This window comes from Aulostomus chinensis, chromosome 5 (genome assembly GCF_037954235.1).
Source record: "Aulostomus chinensis isolate RoL2024-O1b breed Wild chromosome 5, RoL_Achi_v1.0, whole genome shotgun sequence".
In the NCBI taxonomy this organism is placed as follows: domain Eukaryota; kingdom Metazoa; phylum Chordata; class Actinopteri; order Syngnathiformes; family Aulostomidae; genus Aulostomus; species Aulostomus chinensis.
Genome location: NC_141324.1, coordinates 14,774,736 through 14,792,145, shown reverse-complemented (window position 1 = coordinate 14,792,145; position 17,410 = coordinate 14,774,736). Strand labels below are relative to the sequence as shown.

At 41.2% G+C, this 17,410-nt stretch overlaps 1 protein-coding gene across 2 annotated transcripts in view; it reads left to right on the top strand.

The window, feature by feature from the left end:
• LOC147261388 (calsyntenin-2-like) overlaps positions 1-17,410 on the top strand; it is a 175,653-nt gene that overhangs the window by 113,670 nt on the left and 44,573 nt on the right. For both annotated transcript variants that reach the window (XM_086203374.1, XM_086203373.1), the window contains exons 3-5: positions 11,159-11,354; positions 14,872-14,983; positions 15,206-15,302. In XM_086203374.1, coding sequence (XP_086059500.1) covers positions 11,159-11,354; positions 14,872-14,983; positions 15,206-15,302 — 405 coding nt within the window. The remainder of the gene's footprint in view (positions 1-11,158; positions 11,355-14,871; positions 14,984-15,205; positions 15,303-17,410) is intronic.

Below are 17,410 nucleotides of genomic sequence, written 5' to 3'. Positions count from 1 at the left end.
CCTATCAGAGATCATGGAGGCTTCCACAATGAATGAATGAACCTCCACAGATCCACGGCTCCAGATTTGTTTATGATACCAAGACCTCATGGTCACATTTTTAGACATTGCTTTCCTAAATTGTTGCATTTGTATGTGGATGTGTATATGTGTTATGCTTGGTAATTAAATATAAACAATGGCAGCTCAGTGTCCTGATCATGACCTCACTAAAGAGTGTATAAAGAAAATCCCCTTTAAAGCCAACAAGAAAAGGGCTTAATCAAGGGCCTTGAACCCTCATTTGTTTTCATTCTCCTCCTCTTCTTCCTGTGCATCCTCTTCATCCACCCCCTCCCTCACAAAACTAGAGCTGCACACAGTGAGAGAGGAGCTTCACCCTAATTATTTGTGCTGGAAAATGATTTTTGATATTTTAATGAGAAGGCTGTCATTCCCACTCCTCCCTGGGCTGATATAGTTTTAAGCCCATACAAAAGGATGAGTCAAATGTCTAGACTTGATATAGAAAATGAGCTCTCACTGTTTTAATCATATGGGCAGTAATATTACAGTGAATTTCAGTCTTGGGATTGAAAATATACCGTAATGTAACTGTGACTAATGAAAAAGTAAAAGATCTTTGGACAACGGAAAGCTCCCTATCAATGAAATTAGGAGAAAAGCCAATATCGTTAGATTCAGGATGAGATTTTCTCCAAATTTAAAGTGCACAACTTCAAAATATCTTTGACAGTTTTGATGTTTTTAACAGTATTTATTTAGATGTCTGCTCTATATAAAAAAAATTGATCATCAAATTATGGTCAGGACTAAAGAAGTTAAAAGGTTATTTCTGTCAATTTTCTTTAATTGTCTTCAATTATTAATAAAGACCCCCCAGATTTTTGGGGGCTGATACCAAATCTGATCGATGAGTTTGGTAGTTATAAAACTGGACAGGACAATGTTACTGCAGCTTGACTTGTACTCTTTTTTTATTTCTTTTTACTTCTGGCACAAAAGGAAAAGAACTCAAGACCTTCGATGCCCTTTACTTTCAAAATAATTTCGATTTCCATCTGAAGCATACGTGAGTGCGTGAGAGTGTCTGTGCAGGTCAGTGGTGGGATGAAGTGTAAGCCAGTCATTAATTAAAGGAGAAGAACGGGCGAGAGTGAGCTCAGCACTGAGAGTGAAAGAACGAAGGCTTAGAAGCGCCTGATACTAAACTCACTTTAATCAGGACTAGCAGGCACAGACACAGCAGATTGAGACTCAACAGCGTGTGATTAAGAGGAGGAATTATCATCGAATGCGCTGTGTCTCCCCCCCCCCCCCGTTGCGAAGATGAGGCCGGGAGTGATTTCTAAAGGCACCGCACGGTGTACTGTAGGTCATAGGACCAAAATCTTGATACAAGGTAATACATCACGTTGTTCAAGAGAGGGATGTTCCCATATTAACACACTAATTGGTGAGGTATTAGATTGTCACTCCAAATATAAACTCAAGGCTTCATTCCTCAGCCTATTTGTGTTAGGTCACATTAACAGACAGCTTGATTTATTCATTCATTTTGATGCTAATGACACGCAATGGTACTTCTCCTCAAGCCAAAATGACTTATTTAAGCGGCCTGTCTGCTTTATATCATGGCCCTTCTTCTCACGCAGGGATGAAGTAGCCCAAGACAAGCAGCGATACGACTCATTAGACGTTTGTTATGTCGTAAACGGCAGGACGGGTTGCCGTGTGTTGGTCACGTTGCGTTACGTCGTTAGACAGTTAATCTGCCTGGCAGCTCGTCCTGTACATCCTGGCTCCTGGATTACATTGCAATTTTCATATACTTAAATTTAGTTCACGTAACACGTTGGGGGCTGATTCCAAAAGGTTTGAAATTATTGCGAAAGCATGATATTTTTGTTTAGAACCATTCAGATCTCTTTGTGTCCACACAAGAAGCAAAAAGAAGGTCTGTTGTCATTCTTGCGTTATTACCTGTGCTGAGTAGGTCATGTTACCACTGACGTGGTCCTGCATACTAACAGACAATGATTAGACAAATGGATAATAATGACGAGACCAAGTGATTAGTCCTTGATGGAGACATGCGCTCTCTCTAGTAATGTTTTATTGTTTTGCTTTTAATCAGACTTTGTGTGGTAAATTGGACATTTTTACAGCCCTCCAGCTGATTAAATGAAAGGTAATTAAATGCCATGAACACTATTTACCCTCATGCAGCCTCCCTCTTGTTGGCTTATTTGTTTTTCCACCTTCCCTCTCAATATTTCTTTATTCCAAAGAATGTAAGGGCATTATTTTTAGAACAAGGATAAGGTTTACTGGGGGGGGGGGGGGGGGTCACACAGCAGGAGCTGGAGTCAGGTCAGGTTCAGGAAGAACAGGAGGAGATGGTGTCAAGCAAGGAGAAATCCAGGTCTCAAGGATTTCCTTTCACAGAGTTCATTTTGAAATCACCAAGGACTCCTTTATCAAGGGAGGTGATTATGGCTTAGCTGGCCTACAAGGGTCTCACTGATTGTGGGTTTTAAAACCCACAATCAGTGAGACCCTTATTTATCTAATATGTGGTCACTTTATCATATAATGCCTATTGTAGATTTGCTGATCCTAGTGATACTGTCCAGCCCCTTCAGGGTTAGTTAATGTTCATCATCCCTCACAGAGAAGAGTCTAATGTTGGCAAACCCTTAGATTATTCACCACTGACTCAGGAACTTCGCTGACGTGAGCTACTTTGGAAAATGATTTTTGATGTTGGAGTTTGTTGAGATGAAATTGGGCTAAATTTATTGCTGGCGCCGAAGTTCATCTGAAGGTGGAGTTGTGGAGTTACTCATCCAAGCATCCTGGGAGGGTCAGGGAGAGGGAGGTCCAAGGGAGGTTTCCTGTTTGTACTCAGTTGAATGGACGAGAAGCGCACGTCTGTTATGCTGTGAAATTTCTTTTCCACCTCCTTGCAAATTTGATGCACGAACAAGAGAAACTCCCACAATGACAACAGTGTCCCCAGCAACAATGTATTTAATTTTGCAGCATTTAAACTAAAAGCTACCTTCACTTTTGTTTGCCTTTTTATCCTGTCTCGTCCTGTCTTCTCATTCCATCCACTTCCCTGTGTGTAAATTACAGAGTGATTTGGGACACATTTTCCTGTCTGACCCTGAGCTGTAACCAAAAATAATTTGAAATTAAAGCAGCTGCATGAATCAGCATCCTGCGCTGCTTTTGTCTTTGGCATTCCAGCTGTCAAATATTGCTCCTTCTCCTCCGGAAAGCAAACAAACAATACCAGCTGGCTTCCATCTTTTGGTTTTCGTTTGATGATTTTTTTTGTTTGTTTGTTTGTTTTGACCAACACAAACAATTAGAGGGTATAATTTTATATATATATATATACATATATATATATATATATATATGTGTGTGTGTGTGTGTATGTATATATTATTCAAGAGTATTAAAAACAGATTGTAGTGAAACCATTCCAACTTCTTGTGAAAAAGCGTACATTTTTTGGGAGTGTAATTTTGAAAACTAATTATATGATCTTTACCTGTCCTTTGTCATTATATTAGAAATGTATCAGCATATGAAATGCGTGTTCTCTGACAGGGTCTGTCCATGCGATTTGCGCCGCCTGTTTTGATTGTTATTGTCAAGCCTTTTTGCTGACTCTATTATCCCAACCTGCCACTGCAGCAAGCACAAACTGCCTGGAGCACAAATCTGTGCATTTTGATATTTACTTTGAAAAGCGACCCTTTACCTCATGACGTATCGGCCAAAAGATGAGACCTCCTTTCATCCATGAATCACAACTGAGTGCAATTATTGTGTTCCCTCTAGTGGGTCTGGAAGTAGAGGGTACATATATATATATATATATATATATATATATATATATATATATATATATATATATATATGTGTGTGTGTGTGTGTGTGTGTGTATTTATGGGTGCGCAAAGTACACATTTGCTGACAGAGTAAGAAACAGTTGGAAATCTGTCATTTACATATACATTGCAGGATTTGTCTTCATCTTCTCTTCCTCTCTCTCGTCTTAAGTTGCTCTCTCTATCATTCCCCCCCCTCCATGACTCTCTTACATTCTCCTCTAAAAGTTAATCCAGAAAAATATATTTGCCACAACAGATGGAGCGGAAAATGAATTTGCATCCAACCCCAAACTGTTAAGTGGATGGTCCTTGTGTTTACTGCTCTCCACCGCTGAGTCAAGATTTCGGTATTAAAGGTGTGAATCTTCACTGGCCTGACGATTCGATCACGATTCACTTGTCAAAGCTTCCACTGCTTGTTGCATCCTCAATTTACTATATTAATGTATTGCACATGGCTTCTGTTTCCATCAATTAATACATGCAAGTAAATGTAAATTCCCTTTTGTGACTAATAAAGTTCTCTCAGCTGCAGTACGTGTTAAAATCTATTCGTGCTCATGTAATGTGTTGTTCTCATAACATACAAATCCAGAAATAACGCGTTGACTCAATAAGCTTGTGACTGCATGACTCTAAGAGCACTGCAGCAGATCAGCTCATTCTCTTCTCTCTCTGAGTGGATGGCAAGGTTGTAGGCGTCTCCTAACTCGCCTTGCCTGTATTTATCAGGGTGAAAACCGGCTAATGTGTAACATTTTTCCACACACAACTCGTGTCTTGTCTGACTTATATAAGCACAGATGTCAAGTATGTATATATATGTATATAGCGCCTAATCACAACAAAAGCCATCTCAAGGCACTTAACACAAAGAGCAGGTCCACAACCTTACTCTTGAACTCAGATGAAAGAGACTCAACAATCCCAAGTCCACTTTCTAAATTCTGGATGTGTTCTTCTAATACATGTTGCTGGCTCCTGCACCAGGAAGTAATTGAAACCTCCCAGCTAAGGTTGGAACATCAACATTTAAGTTGAGTAGGTTGATAATCGATGATTATGTTGCTCATATCTGCATCAAAGATTCCCATCACCACGATGTAATGCAGTTCTATCACTATCTATTATCACGATTATAGTTTCCGGTCGTTTGTCTCATCCAAAAACATATTTTCTCAACGTGAGAGTGAACACTTCAGTGCACTTGGTGGATCGCAATTGAATTTATTGCATCTCTTCAATACCACTCACCCTGTAGTGTTAATATTATTTATATGAACATCACCTTTGCTTCCCATATCATAACAATCTGTTTCCATTAGACCTCAAGATGGGCTCCAATAGGAGGATTGAGCATCTGGAAATAGAACCAGCGAGCCCCCCACCCCATCATATGTATGACAGTGTTAAGAAGAGGGTTTAAAATGTGATCCGGTTAAGAGAAAGAGAGAGAAAGAGTTAGAAGACTGTGTGCATGAAGGTGAGATGTAAAGATGAAGGAACAAAAGTGCAAGAGAAGTCAGTGGTGAGAGGGAACTTGTTCTGTGTGCATGTGAGCTGGATAGCTTTGTGTTTCCTCTTTGTTCTCCCAGATATCAGCCTGCCAGGGTCAGAGCGCTGCAGCTTTTTGTCCCCTTTGAAAGAAGATTTCCTAAATCCCTGGGCAGGGGATGAATCCTTACACACTCACTCACACACACAAACACACACACAGAGGCAAACACAGTACACTCACTGCATGTGATATAGCACTCTGTGTGGACACAAAAAATGTCATCTTTTGTTGAGCTAGAAGTGATAGTCAAATGTATTCTTCACTCAACAGCCCAGCAGTATTAGAGTGTGTTTATTAGTGAAAAGCTCTTGCTGACAAAGAAAAGTGAGTCCAGAAATGGTCAATAGACTGAAATGAGGAAATAGTTGGGCTGGGAAGGAGGCATCAGAAACTATCATCGTGCAGGGGCCATAGTGGAAAACAAAAGGACGTGAGGTATTTTTTGTTTTTATTTCACATTGTTGCTTTCCTTACACACCATATAAATGAAACCAGCTACTATTTGAATCTTTATACTCCTTTTTAATCTGTTTTCTTACATTGTACCCACATTTGTCAACCTAATTGCACATTGTCAATTCCCTCCATCCCTCTTGGAAGCAAGTGTGAACGCTCCCCAGACAGATGGAGCGGCGACCTGGAGAACAAGCTGGAGTGAATTGGCAAATAGAGCTGAAATGCAAAAAATAGATTTAAAAAAACAGTTGGTTTTACTGTCAGGCCTTGACCAGCCAGAGGTTGTGCTCCTGCTCGTGCAAGCACCAACAAGAACAACAACAAAAATGTCCCGTTGCCAACCCTAAAGTAGAAAATACCATAGATCAACAAATTGTACTTGATTTGTGTGTGTAATATTCAAAGTAAATTAAAAGTTGTGTTCAGCTGCATGGCAAGGCAAGGCAAGGCAAGGCAATTTTATTTGTATAGCCCGTTTTCACAAACAGTTTGTCTCAAAGGGCTTCACATGGCATCATAACAACATCCTCTGCCCTTAGACCCTCACATCGACTGAGGAAAAACTCCATAGAAAACCCTTTTAACAGGGAAAAATCTGAGAAACCTCAGGGTGAGCAACAGAGGAGGGATCCCTCACCCAGGACGGACAGACGTGCAGTAGATGTTGTTACAGACAAGAAAACAGATTACAATACAAAATGTGGGAAACACGGAAATGTTAATAACAGCTGAAGAAGGAAGCTTCTGGTAGGGGAGGCAGGGAGAGCAAGCCAGCTTGATGGGGGACTGGATGGCAGACTTGTTCATGGAAGGGGAGCGCAGGCCGGTGTAACAGTAGGGAATAAGGGGGGGGGGGCGATGCAGGCGGCGGTTGGGGCTCCGGTGGATCTGTGGAAACACAGAGAGACTGCGAGACACCAAGGCCAAACTACAAAGTGCAACAAGTAAAATGTGCAGGGAGGAGAGGAGGAGAGAGGGGGAGAGGAGAGGAGAGGAGGGAAGGGCTCAATGTAACCTGATGTGTCCCCCAGCAGTCTAAGCCTATAGCAGCATAGCTATCAATGGTTCAGAGCTACCTGAACCAGTCCTAACTGAAGGCTCTGTCATAGAGGAAGGTCTTAAGCCTGGACTTAAACGTAGTTAAAGTGTCTGCCTCTCTGACCCATGGAGAGAGCTGGTTCCACAGTAAAGGAGCCCGGTAACTAAAAGCTCTACCTCCCAGTCTGTTTGTATTGATACTGGGAGTCACTAAAAGACCTGCATTCTGGGAGCGGAGTGCTCTGGTCGGACAGTAGGGACTAATGAGCTCTTTCAAATAGGATGGAGCTTTATCATTGAGAGCCTTATAAGTTAGCAGAAGGACTTTGAAGTCGATTCTAGATCCTACAGGAAGCCAGTGGAGAGAAGCTAAAGTGGGAGAGATGTGTTCTCTCTTCTTAACTCCCGTCAAAACCCTCGCTGCAGCGTTCTGGACCAGCTGGAGACTCTTTAGAGAGTATTTAGGACATCCTGACAAGAGAGAGTTGCAGTAGTCCAGCCGAGAAGTGATAAATGCATGCACCAGTTTTTCAGCATCACTCTGGGAAAGGATATTCCTAATCTTAGCGATACTTCGAAGATGGAAGAAGGCGGTCCTAGTCACATGCTTTATGTGGGAGCTGAAGGAAAGGTCCTGGTCAAAAATGACCCCAAGGTTCCTTGCAGTTGTACTCGAAGTTAGGGTGATGCCATCTAGAGTAGAGATCCGATTCAAGAGTGTGTCCCTGTGGTGTTTAGGTCCAAAAATGATTACCTCAGTTTTATCTGAATTGAGCATTAAGAAGTTAGAAGACATCCAGGATTTAATGTCTTTCAGGCAGTCTTGCAGATGAGTAAACTGGCTTGTGTCGTCTGGCTCCATCGACAAGTAAAGTTGTGTGTCATCTGCATAACAGTGGAAGTTGATCGAGTGCTTCCGGATTATGTCACCTAATGGGAGCATGTAAAGAGTGAAGAGAATCGGTCCTAAAACTGAACCCTGTGGTACACCATATGTAACTCTGCTATACTCCGAATGGTCATTATTAACATTAACAAACTGAAACCTGTCAGATAAGTAGGACTTAAACCATTTTAGGGCAGTTCCTTTAATCCCAATGTCATGGTCTAGTCTCTGTAGCAGGATGCTGTGGTCGATGGTGTCAAATGCAGCACTGAGGTCCAAAAGGACAAGCACAGAGACAAGACCTCTGTCTGAAGCTATAAGAAGATCATTCGAGACTCTGACCAGTGCTGTTTCAGTGCTATGGTGTTCCCTGAATCCAGACTGGAAGGCTTCAAAGAGCTCGTTGCTGTGCAGATGTTCATGTAATGGCTTCAACCACATGCTGCTGACCCGATACCGGTGAGCGTGTTACGTCATTTCCTGCCTGTAATACTATCGCTGTGTTGTTCGACTTTCTCAATCCTCCCTCAGGTGTACTGCTAACTTAATCGCTTTAAGCACCACTGTATACGACGTTTTGGTGTAATACATAGGTTTCTGTCACTTAACTCTTTAGCAGGACTTTGCTCTGAAATTCCTCGTTCTATTTGTTATATTTGCCACAGGTCCGCTAGCTCACCTTAGCACACTAGCTATGGCCGCTCTCTCTCTTTCCGCCTCTCCCCCCACCTCTCCCTCCCTCTCCTGCTCCATGTGCCAGATGTTTAGCTACTCCCCTGCCTCCTTTAGTGATAATGGTACGTGTAAAAAGTGTAGTTTGTTTGTAGTCCTGGAGGCGAGGCTTAGTGAGTTAGAAACTCGGCTCCGCACCATGGAAGCTAGCGGTAGTCCTTTACCTTCAGGAGCTACTCAGTCCACCTTAGTGGGTGCGGAGCCACCTAGCCTAGCCACCGCTAGCAGCTCCCCCGCAGCTCCCGAGCAGCCGGGAACTAGCCAGTCCCGCTGGCTGAGCAGATAATTCATGCTGTCAAACGTGCAGATCAGAGATGGAGCAGAGAGGGACCGGTACGGTCTCCGCTACACGGCAGCCATGACAGTTAATGAAGGACGATGACGGATACAGGAGCTGTGCTGGGAACCGTCCACTCATTCAGTCTCTCACTGTTCCCCATGAAGAGTGTGAGAAATAGTGAACTACATAGGGAGTGGCCCACTGGGATTTCAGACACTACGCTGGGATTTTCTGAACATCGTTGCGTCAATTGATGCACCTTGTTGAACTGATATTCACATGATGCTGCGTGTGCACTTAGCAGATTTAGTTGATTTAGTTAATAACATCCTTGAGTAAGAAAATGCTGGTAATTTATGTTTTCTTCGATTTATAAACAAAATTTGCAAGCTCATTCGGCCGCTGCTCATTTCTTGCTTCTTCATCTTCTGGTTCTTCTTCTTCTTCTCCTCCTCTTCAGCAAGTACACGACCGCATTGCATTCTAGTTTGTGCGAGTAAAATATAGCATACAATTGATGTACACTCAGATTTACTGTGCATTGTTTGGGATTTTATATCACAACATGTAGTGAATGATATTAAACATGTCTATAAAATGTCAAACACACTATAGAGCGCACTGTTTCTGTGATGGGATGGTTTTGAACACAGCTAGTGTGAATGTGAGCTGTTCCAAAGCAGTACACTATCAGTGAGGGAAGGGCAGCAGTAGTATAGTATAGTGTGTTGTGATGGCTGCTGGGGATTGTAGTGCAGCATGTGGGCAACATGTAAATAGCACAATCAATATAAATTATCTAACCCATTCAGTGATTTCCAGACTTTTATATTGCGTGGGCCACATCAGGCCCAGGAGCCTTGAATTTGTCTATTAAAAAGAAAATGTCATCATAGTGATATTGTTCATTTTTCTTTCATTAGCGAAGTTTGATTCATCCTCTGACCTAGAGTACCGCTGGGTTTGGGAAATGAGAATGAAAAACAATTTAAGAGGCAAATCCACAAAACTGAACCCAAATGTAAAGAAGGGAAAGTAATGAAATGAATTTAAACAATCCAGTTATTTGAAATGTTTTGCCATGCCCGTGTTGTTCCAATATTTGCTCATTTGCACGCTGTCATCATAGACTTCTGTGCAGGCTTTGGCTTTATCTCTCATTCCAAGTCTGAAGCCCCCGAGTCCATAATTTCTGCTCAATGATGAGACGCACACTGAGCAACATTTTCTCTCACTGAAATGACATGTTGAAGCCCTGTTGTTTTCTCTCTCACAGTCTTTTTTCTCTTTCAGATCTTATATTGTTCATATCTGCTTTTCTTGGGTCAAAATTAGGATTGTTATAGACATCCCACTGATAAACTATTCTCCTCCTCAAGATTGTCCAGAAACTTAAAAGTTCACAAGTGTTGTTGGGTTTTTCCCATTCTCTTGTTGCTTTTTTCATCTCCTCTCTGTGACTGTTTTCATACTGGTTTTGTTAGTGTCTGTCCCCCCTCTGGCTGCATGGTGGTGCAGTGGTCAGCACTGTCGCCTCACAGCAAGAAGGTTCTGGGTTCGAGTCCCGGCTCCATCACAGGATCTTTCTGTGTAGAGTCTCCATGTTCTCCTGTTCCTGTGTGGGTTCTCTCTGGTACTCCAGCTTCCTCCCACAGTCCAAAGACATCAAGAGGGGACGAGGCTGATTGATACTCTAAATTGACTGTAGGTGTGACTGTGAGTGTGAATGGTTGTCTGTCTCTATGTGTTGGTCCTGGGATGGACTGGTGACCTGTCCAGGGTGAACCCCGCCTCTCACCTGAAGGCTGCTGGGATAGGCTCCAGCCCCCCTGCGACCCTTAACAGGATAAGCGGAAGAAAATGGATGGATGGATGGAATGTTAAATCTCAGGGAGGAAAGGGGTTTTGGAACTCTAATACTTGACTTGATGATTGGAGGTATGAAACCTCTAGTTTTTTTTAGGAATTACAGAAATGTTCATGTCCTTTTTTGACCAGAAAATACATTTTGCGGGTGACATCACTTTCAAGTCACAGAATAATTTTCTATCATTTTTATATCAAGTCAAATGTTGTGCATCCACCTCCCAGCTCAATAACCATTTGTTTATATGTGTAAAACTCTCTCAACTTCCCTGTTGCAATGATAGTGTGATCATTTTCATGAATTGTTCTGCAAGCATAATCACTTAATAGAAATGCTGACTCAACACACTCTTGCTTACTTTGTCAGTGTAACTGTGAACATAAAGCAGCCCTTCATACATCTTTTCTCCTGTACCTCTTTTGTTGTTTAGGAGAGATTTGTGCCTTCAAGATCTATGGTCAGGAGGCTCCATTCGAGGCAGAGGTGTTGAATCGTACATCAGGAGAAGGAGTCCTGAGAGCCAGTGTCCCTGTAGACTGTGAGAGCCAGAAGGAGTACACATTTATTATCCAGGCCTACGACTGTGGAGCTGGACCCAGTGGGGCCGACTGGAAGAAATCCCACAAGTAAGTCTAGCTGTGTGTGTGTGTGTGTGTGTGTGTGTGTGTGTGTGTGTGTGTTTGTGTGTGGTTTAGTCCTTGTTTACAGGTCTAGAAACTTTTGGTTTCCACCCATGAGTGAATTTTAGTTATGTGCTGTCCAATGTCACATAGCAAGATTTAACTTATCAGGGGTCTCAATTATAGAAGAGTAGATACATATTGAAAGTGTACATATGAAAAAATAAGAATATTCAGATTCGTAAAAGCACGTGTGTGCTCACCTGCAAAAACTTCCCCTCTATAAACCAGTCTATCTGGAAATGAGCACTTGTGAAACCTGCCTCACATCCCACCGTGGACACACCCACATTTCATCATAAATAGTCAATACAAAGCAGCTCACAAAAGAGTGACGCAAGCCAGCTGATCAGTTTATCCTCATGGCGGCAACAACTTCGATAAAGAGCGAGAAAAGTGTCACAGCAGGCTGATGACATCACGCTGTAACAACACAATGTTATCGATCGGTTGGGTTGTGATGTCACTTGCTAATCACATATGTTCGATACATTTGCATTGTGACTATATTCAGTGGGATTGATACTGAAGATGTGGATGGTTATTACTGTGAGAGTGATGAAGATGAGGCAGATGAGGTAATGCGTGTGTGTGTACCTGATAGCTGTTCTTTTTTTTTTCTTAAATAAAATCACAAATATTGCATGGAAAGTCCCGTACGCCAGTGTCAGGCAACATTTTGTGCATTTTCAACCTTTATAAATGAGACCTCAGATTCGTATGTATTTGGCTTTTGTTTTACTACTTTGTTTTCAAACTGGACAACTTAATAAAATAATGTATCATACAATATATCTAAAGGCATTTTCTGCATTTAAAGTTATGATATATGAGCATTATCATAAACCTCCATGTCTTGGATTTTTGACATATTTATTATGATATGAAATACTGAATTATCTGGACTTGCATGTAAAAACTGAAAACAACGTGAGTTCATTTTGCATGTATTGGATTAACATTTTGGTTTCATATTATTGTTGTGTATCCATCGCTACTTCGACTTGCAGTCCAAAATCTTTCTATTTTTGCTACAGAAATCTCATACTGAGTCCTTCTGACTACAGAAAATTAAGCGAACTTCAATACAAAGTAAAACTTATCTCTAAAATAAGTAATAAAATTGAGACGTTTGTGTTGAGGCAAATTCAGAGAAGTGTTCAATTTATCTCCCTCGAAATGTTATGTTTTTTGGTGCTGCCAAGCAACTAACCCTTGGTCATTGTTCTTCTCTCATGCCTGTCAAATTCATCAAAAGTTTTGTACAATATTTGACTCCACCAACACTTTGATTAGTGAGTATGTGGCCTCCTTTGTAGTGCTGAGGGTTTCTCTATGCTGCCCTTCAAAAACTCTATGAGGACAATAGTGATTGTCAGAGCCTGTATTTAAGCTGTCACGTACCACCTATTTTTCAAATAACTCAGCATGACGCGCTTGTGTTGCTTTTGTGATTCAGATTTGATACAAGGGGGAAGAAAAAACAGAAACATGACATAGAAAATATTGTGTTCTGACATCAAAACTAACATGGCAGCTGAGTCATATTATGCTGTCAGAAAGTTAAAAAAAAACAACCTATTTATGTATTAAGTAGCCATCAGAAGATGGTCCAGTGTGGTCATATAAGGATGTACGCTCACACCATTCCACCAGCAGCAGCAGCCTGTAAGGTCGCTACGAGGCAGGATGGATCCAGGCTTTCATGTTATTTAGTCAAATTCCGAAAGACGCAACAGAAATCAAGACTCAACAGGCGACGTTTGTCCAGTTTTGGTGAGCCTTAGTGAATTGTGGCCTTGGTTTCCTGTTCCAAGCAGACCAGAGTGGCTTCAAGCTTCCACCTGTGGTGCATTCAGAGATGTAACCAGCAGTTATTTGAGCTACTGTTGCCTTCCTATCAGCTCCAGCCAGTGTGGCAGCTCTCCTCTGACGGTTTGAACTCCGGCAGATCATCTGCACCATGTCTACATGCTGAAATGTACCGAGGTGCTGCCGTGTCCTCTGCATTAATAAGCAGTTGAGCAGGTGTACCTGGTTAAGAGCCACTGAGGCTTTGTGTTTGTACTGTATATATGTGCAAAATATGAGCAGGGATGGGATCTTAACTTGCTTAGAAAATGAGTTAAGCTCAAGGCACTGTACGAGGCTGTGATTTGATGTTTTTTTTGTGTGTTTAAGAATCCCAATTACCTTCCACACCAAAGTCTCTGCAGCTGTGTTTCCCTTTTCAATGCAGAATGGAAACTATTATGTCCAATATAACACAAGCCGGAGTAACAAGGAATCTTTATCAAGGACTAAATAGCAGATACGATGCAAGTGAGCAAAGAGAAGCAGTTGCATGCATTTAAATAAGTAAGATCGTGACCAAATTTGTAGCATTCATTTAAATGTTTATATCATTAGTGTATACTATATGCATTACATATATTACAAGTATATACAAATACATCTAAATATGCTGCTGATTTACTTTTTATTTCCCTTTTCACTGATATTTTCCCTTATTTGCCCATTGTGCGCGCGCGCGTGCGTGTGCGTGTGTGTGTGTGTGCAGGGGTATAGTGAATGAAACTGGCAGACAGGGAGACTGGTATTGACAGCATCAAAGTCATCCACAGTCGCAGAAACCAAGCTGCTGAAATGCTAAATGATGATGATGCTAAAAAACGGAGAGAGAGAGAGAGAGAGGTAGAGAGAGAGGACAGGGAGGGGGGAGAGAGAGAGAGAGGACAGAGGGAGAGAGAGGACAGAGAGAGTGAGAGGACAGAGAGAGTGAGGGAGAGAGAGGGGAGAGAGATTTATTAGCTCGGGGATCTGTGATGAATTCCTTCAGTGGAAGATGAATGATGTGATAGTGTGTGTGTGTGTGTGTGTGTGTGTGTGTGTGTGTGTGTGTGTGTGTGTGTGTGTCACACTGTATGACATTTTAAATAGGCCTCATTAAGCTAATGCCATTAATTAGCCAGATGTGCTTCCTCGGATACACCACATTACAGAGAAGGTCATGGAAAAGGAAAACTTCATGATTCATCAGGATATATCGCCTAATTTATATACTTAAGTGCACACATGTTATCACAGTGCTTAGATGATATCTTTCGCTGTCTTTCCTAGCAGATGGTGTGCGTGTGTGTCTGTGTGTGCGTGTGTTTCTGTGAGTGTCTGTGTCTGTGTGTCATTTTGCCAAATCCATTGTTTGGTTCAATAGATGTTGGAATGGAATGGAAAACACATTTTTACCAAAAGAAGTGACATGTATCTTAATTCTGATCATCTCTAATGACTTCTGAAATTTTTCATTTTCTTTTTTCTTCCACCATCCATTTCTTCTTTCTATGTCCTTACTTTTCTCTTTCTCCATCAATCATCAATGACTTTTCTTCCCCCCCTCACTGCTGTGCTCTCTCTCTCTCTCTCTGTCTTTCTCTCTCCTCTTCCTCTCCATTCCTTCATCCAGGGCGGTGGTCCACATCCAGGTGGACGACGTCAATGAGTTCAGCCCGGTCTTTCGGGAGCCACTCTACACAGCTTCAGTAATAGAGGGGAAGATTTATGACAGCATTTTGCAGGTATTAAAACATTTCAAAGTAAATGCATTCAAGTTGTTTTGTTACATTTGTTACAATCAGCCTGGCAGGTTGTTATGTTTAAAACAAAATTACATGAAAACACAAGAGACTTGTGTAATTGCAGGTTTGGGATGTGTATTATTATTTTCTGAGACAGTTGTCTTGCTGTGGCCTGCAGGCAGCTGTTGAAAGGCTGTAGAGTAACTGGCTGTGCTGTTACAGGTGGAGGCTTGGGACCAGGACTGTTCACCACAGTACAGCCAGATCTGCAACTATGAAATTGTCACGGCAGGAACACCGTTTGCTATCGATCGTAATGGTGAGTAGGCAAGCATGTTTGATTCTGTCTGCACAGGAAGACAGAGAAACCAGGAGTGATGCATTTATCTCTGAGAAAGAAGGGAAAAAAAGAACAGCAAAGGCTCTTTCCACGTGTAACCTGAGGTTTTGTTTTTTTTATTTGATTGTCGTACATTGAATGTCTGTTATTGGTTTGACAGGTACACTAGATAGTAGACATGTTTTTTTAAGGATAGAGCTAAATTATAACCCTAGTCTTTATCTGTCACTCTTCCGAGCCATAAAATTGATCATAACTGTAAAAATTTGAATTGAAAACATTGAAATAGTTTTGGTCTTGGTTGATTTTGACTTCTAGAAATTAATGTACCGAACTTTTAGCCCTCATTACGTTAGCTGACAACAAACACCAGAAAACTAAACAAAAATAAAACTCCTGTACTGTGCTACTACTCACAACTGACCAGAAAATATGTGTATGGGCTCGAACAAATGGAGCATTTCAACCGTAGTTGAACACGTACATTTCTCACATTCTACATTTTATACATTTCATAACACAATAGTTGTGAGATGAACGTGATTAAAATTCCGATGAAGCTAAAAAAAAAAGGATTTCATGCTTTTCTGTAACTGAATGATCAATACCTTCAGTGGCAGAGGACATCGCCACCATGTGAGAGGGCTCTACGCAAATGCCTGGCTCTAAAAAATCATCCTGGGAGCTATTTATGGACGACTCAACTTGTTTTTTTCACCTTCTCTGACACCTTGTATTTCATCATGAACAAACCACTTGATTTTTCAAAAGATAAATTAAAACTATAAAAAAAAATGGAACCCCAGGGATGATACTTAATCAGCACTGATACTTTAGCTACCAGAACTGCAGGTCTGAGTTCAGGGGGATCATTTATAACTGCTGGGTTGAAACAAAATAGGGCCTGATAACATTTTTATTGATGATAGACAAAGAGAGACATAGAGACAGATTTTATTGACTCCTCCAGGACAATTATTGAATATACTGTATGTACTTTCACTTGTATTGAACCATACATTTTCCATAAGTGCCATTCAGTTTGACATAATAGAAGCCTACTCAAACCATAAATCAAAGTCTGCTCAATACTTCATCAGTGCTCCGTCAACATCACGTTCCCCACTACCGGAGTACAGATGAGAGTAGCAGATTATATCTGATGAAATCGTCATCTTCGCTTTTACACATTTGACATGACTTCAAATAGCATTACTTCAGCACAGCGTCAACAGTTTTAATTAGCTGCTCTTGGTGCACATCAACCAGGAGGATTTAAGTTTGTGACACTGCTGCATTGAACATAAGTGTCCTGTGGAGGCTACGACATGTTCTGGGTCCTCTCCGGTCACAGTAGAAAAATCCGCCTCACGCAGTCATTATATGCCATCACCTCCTCGTCAGTCTCAATTTTAATGCACCATGACAAAGCTTCAATATTTATACATCATCTATCAAACTTTTATTTACAAATGATGGTTCAACTCGTGTCTGAAACAAACTGGACTTGTTGCAACACATATTTTGGCTACTGTTCATAAAAGTTCCATTTGGTTCACACCGTATCAAAATGATGTTAATTTTACTTATGATGACATAAAACACTATATTTCGTAAACAACCCCAATCCTGCAACGCGCACCATGTACTGCTATTAAATGCACTTTCTTCTGGGGTTACATTGAGTTCATCGTACTTTAGAATTATTTTTTTCTTTGATACATCACACACTCACACACACATCACCCCAGCCATGGAGTTTCAGATATGTAGGTATATTAACATATTCAGAACCTTGGAAGGAGGCAAACAACTTTTGACTTATTGACAATAATTTTTTTGACATTTTGGAGTGAAACAGTCAGCCTGATTGATGCAAAAATATACTACCTCAGTGACACTTGTGTGTAGTGTAATGTTCTATGACTGATCCTCAGTTCTCTCTGTTCTTGCGATCATTCCCTCGGAGGAACCGCCGCTCATGTTTTCATCAATGGGTGATTTCCACCTGATTACTTGGAGACAAATGTTTTTAACCGGAGAAACGTTTTTGGAATATTATGTGCAGTGTTCTGCTTCTGTCTTTG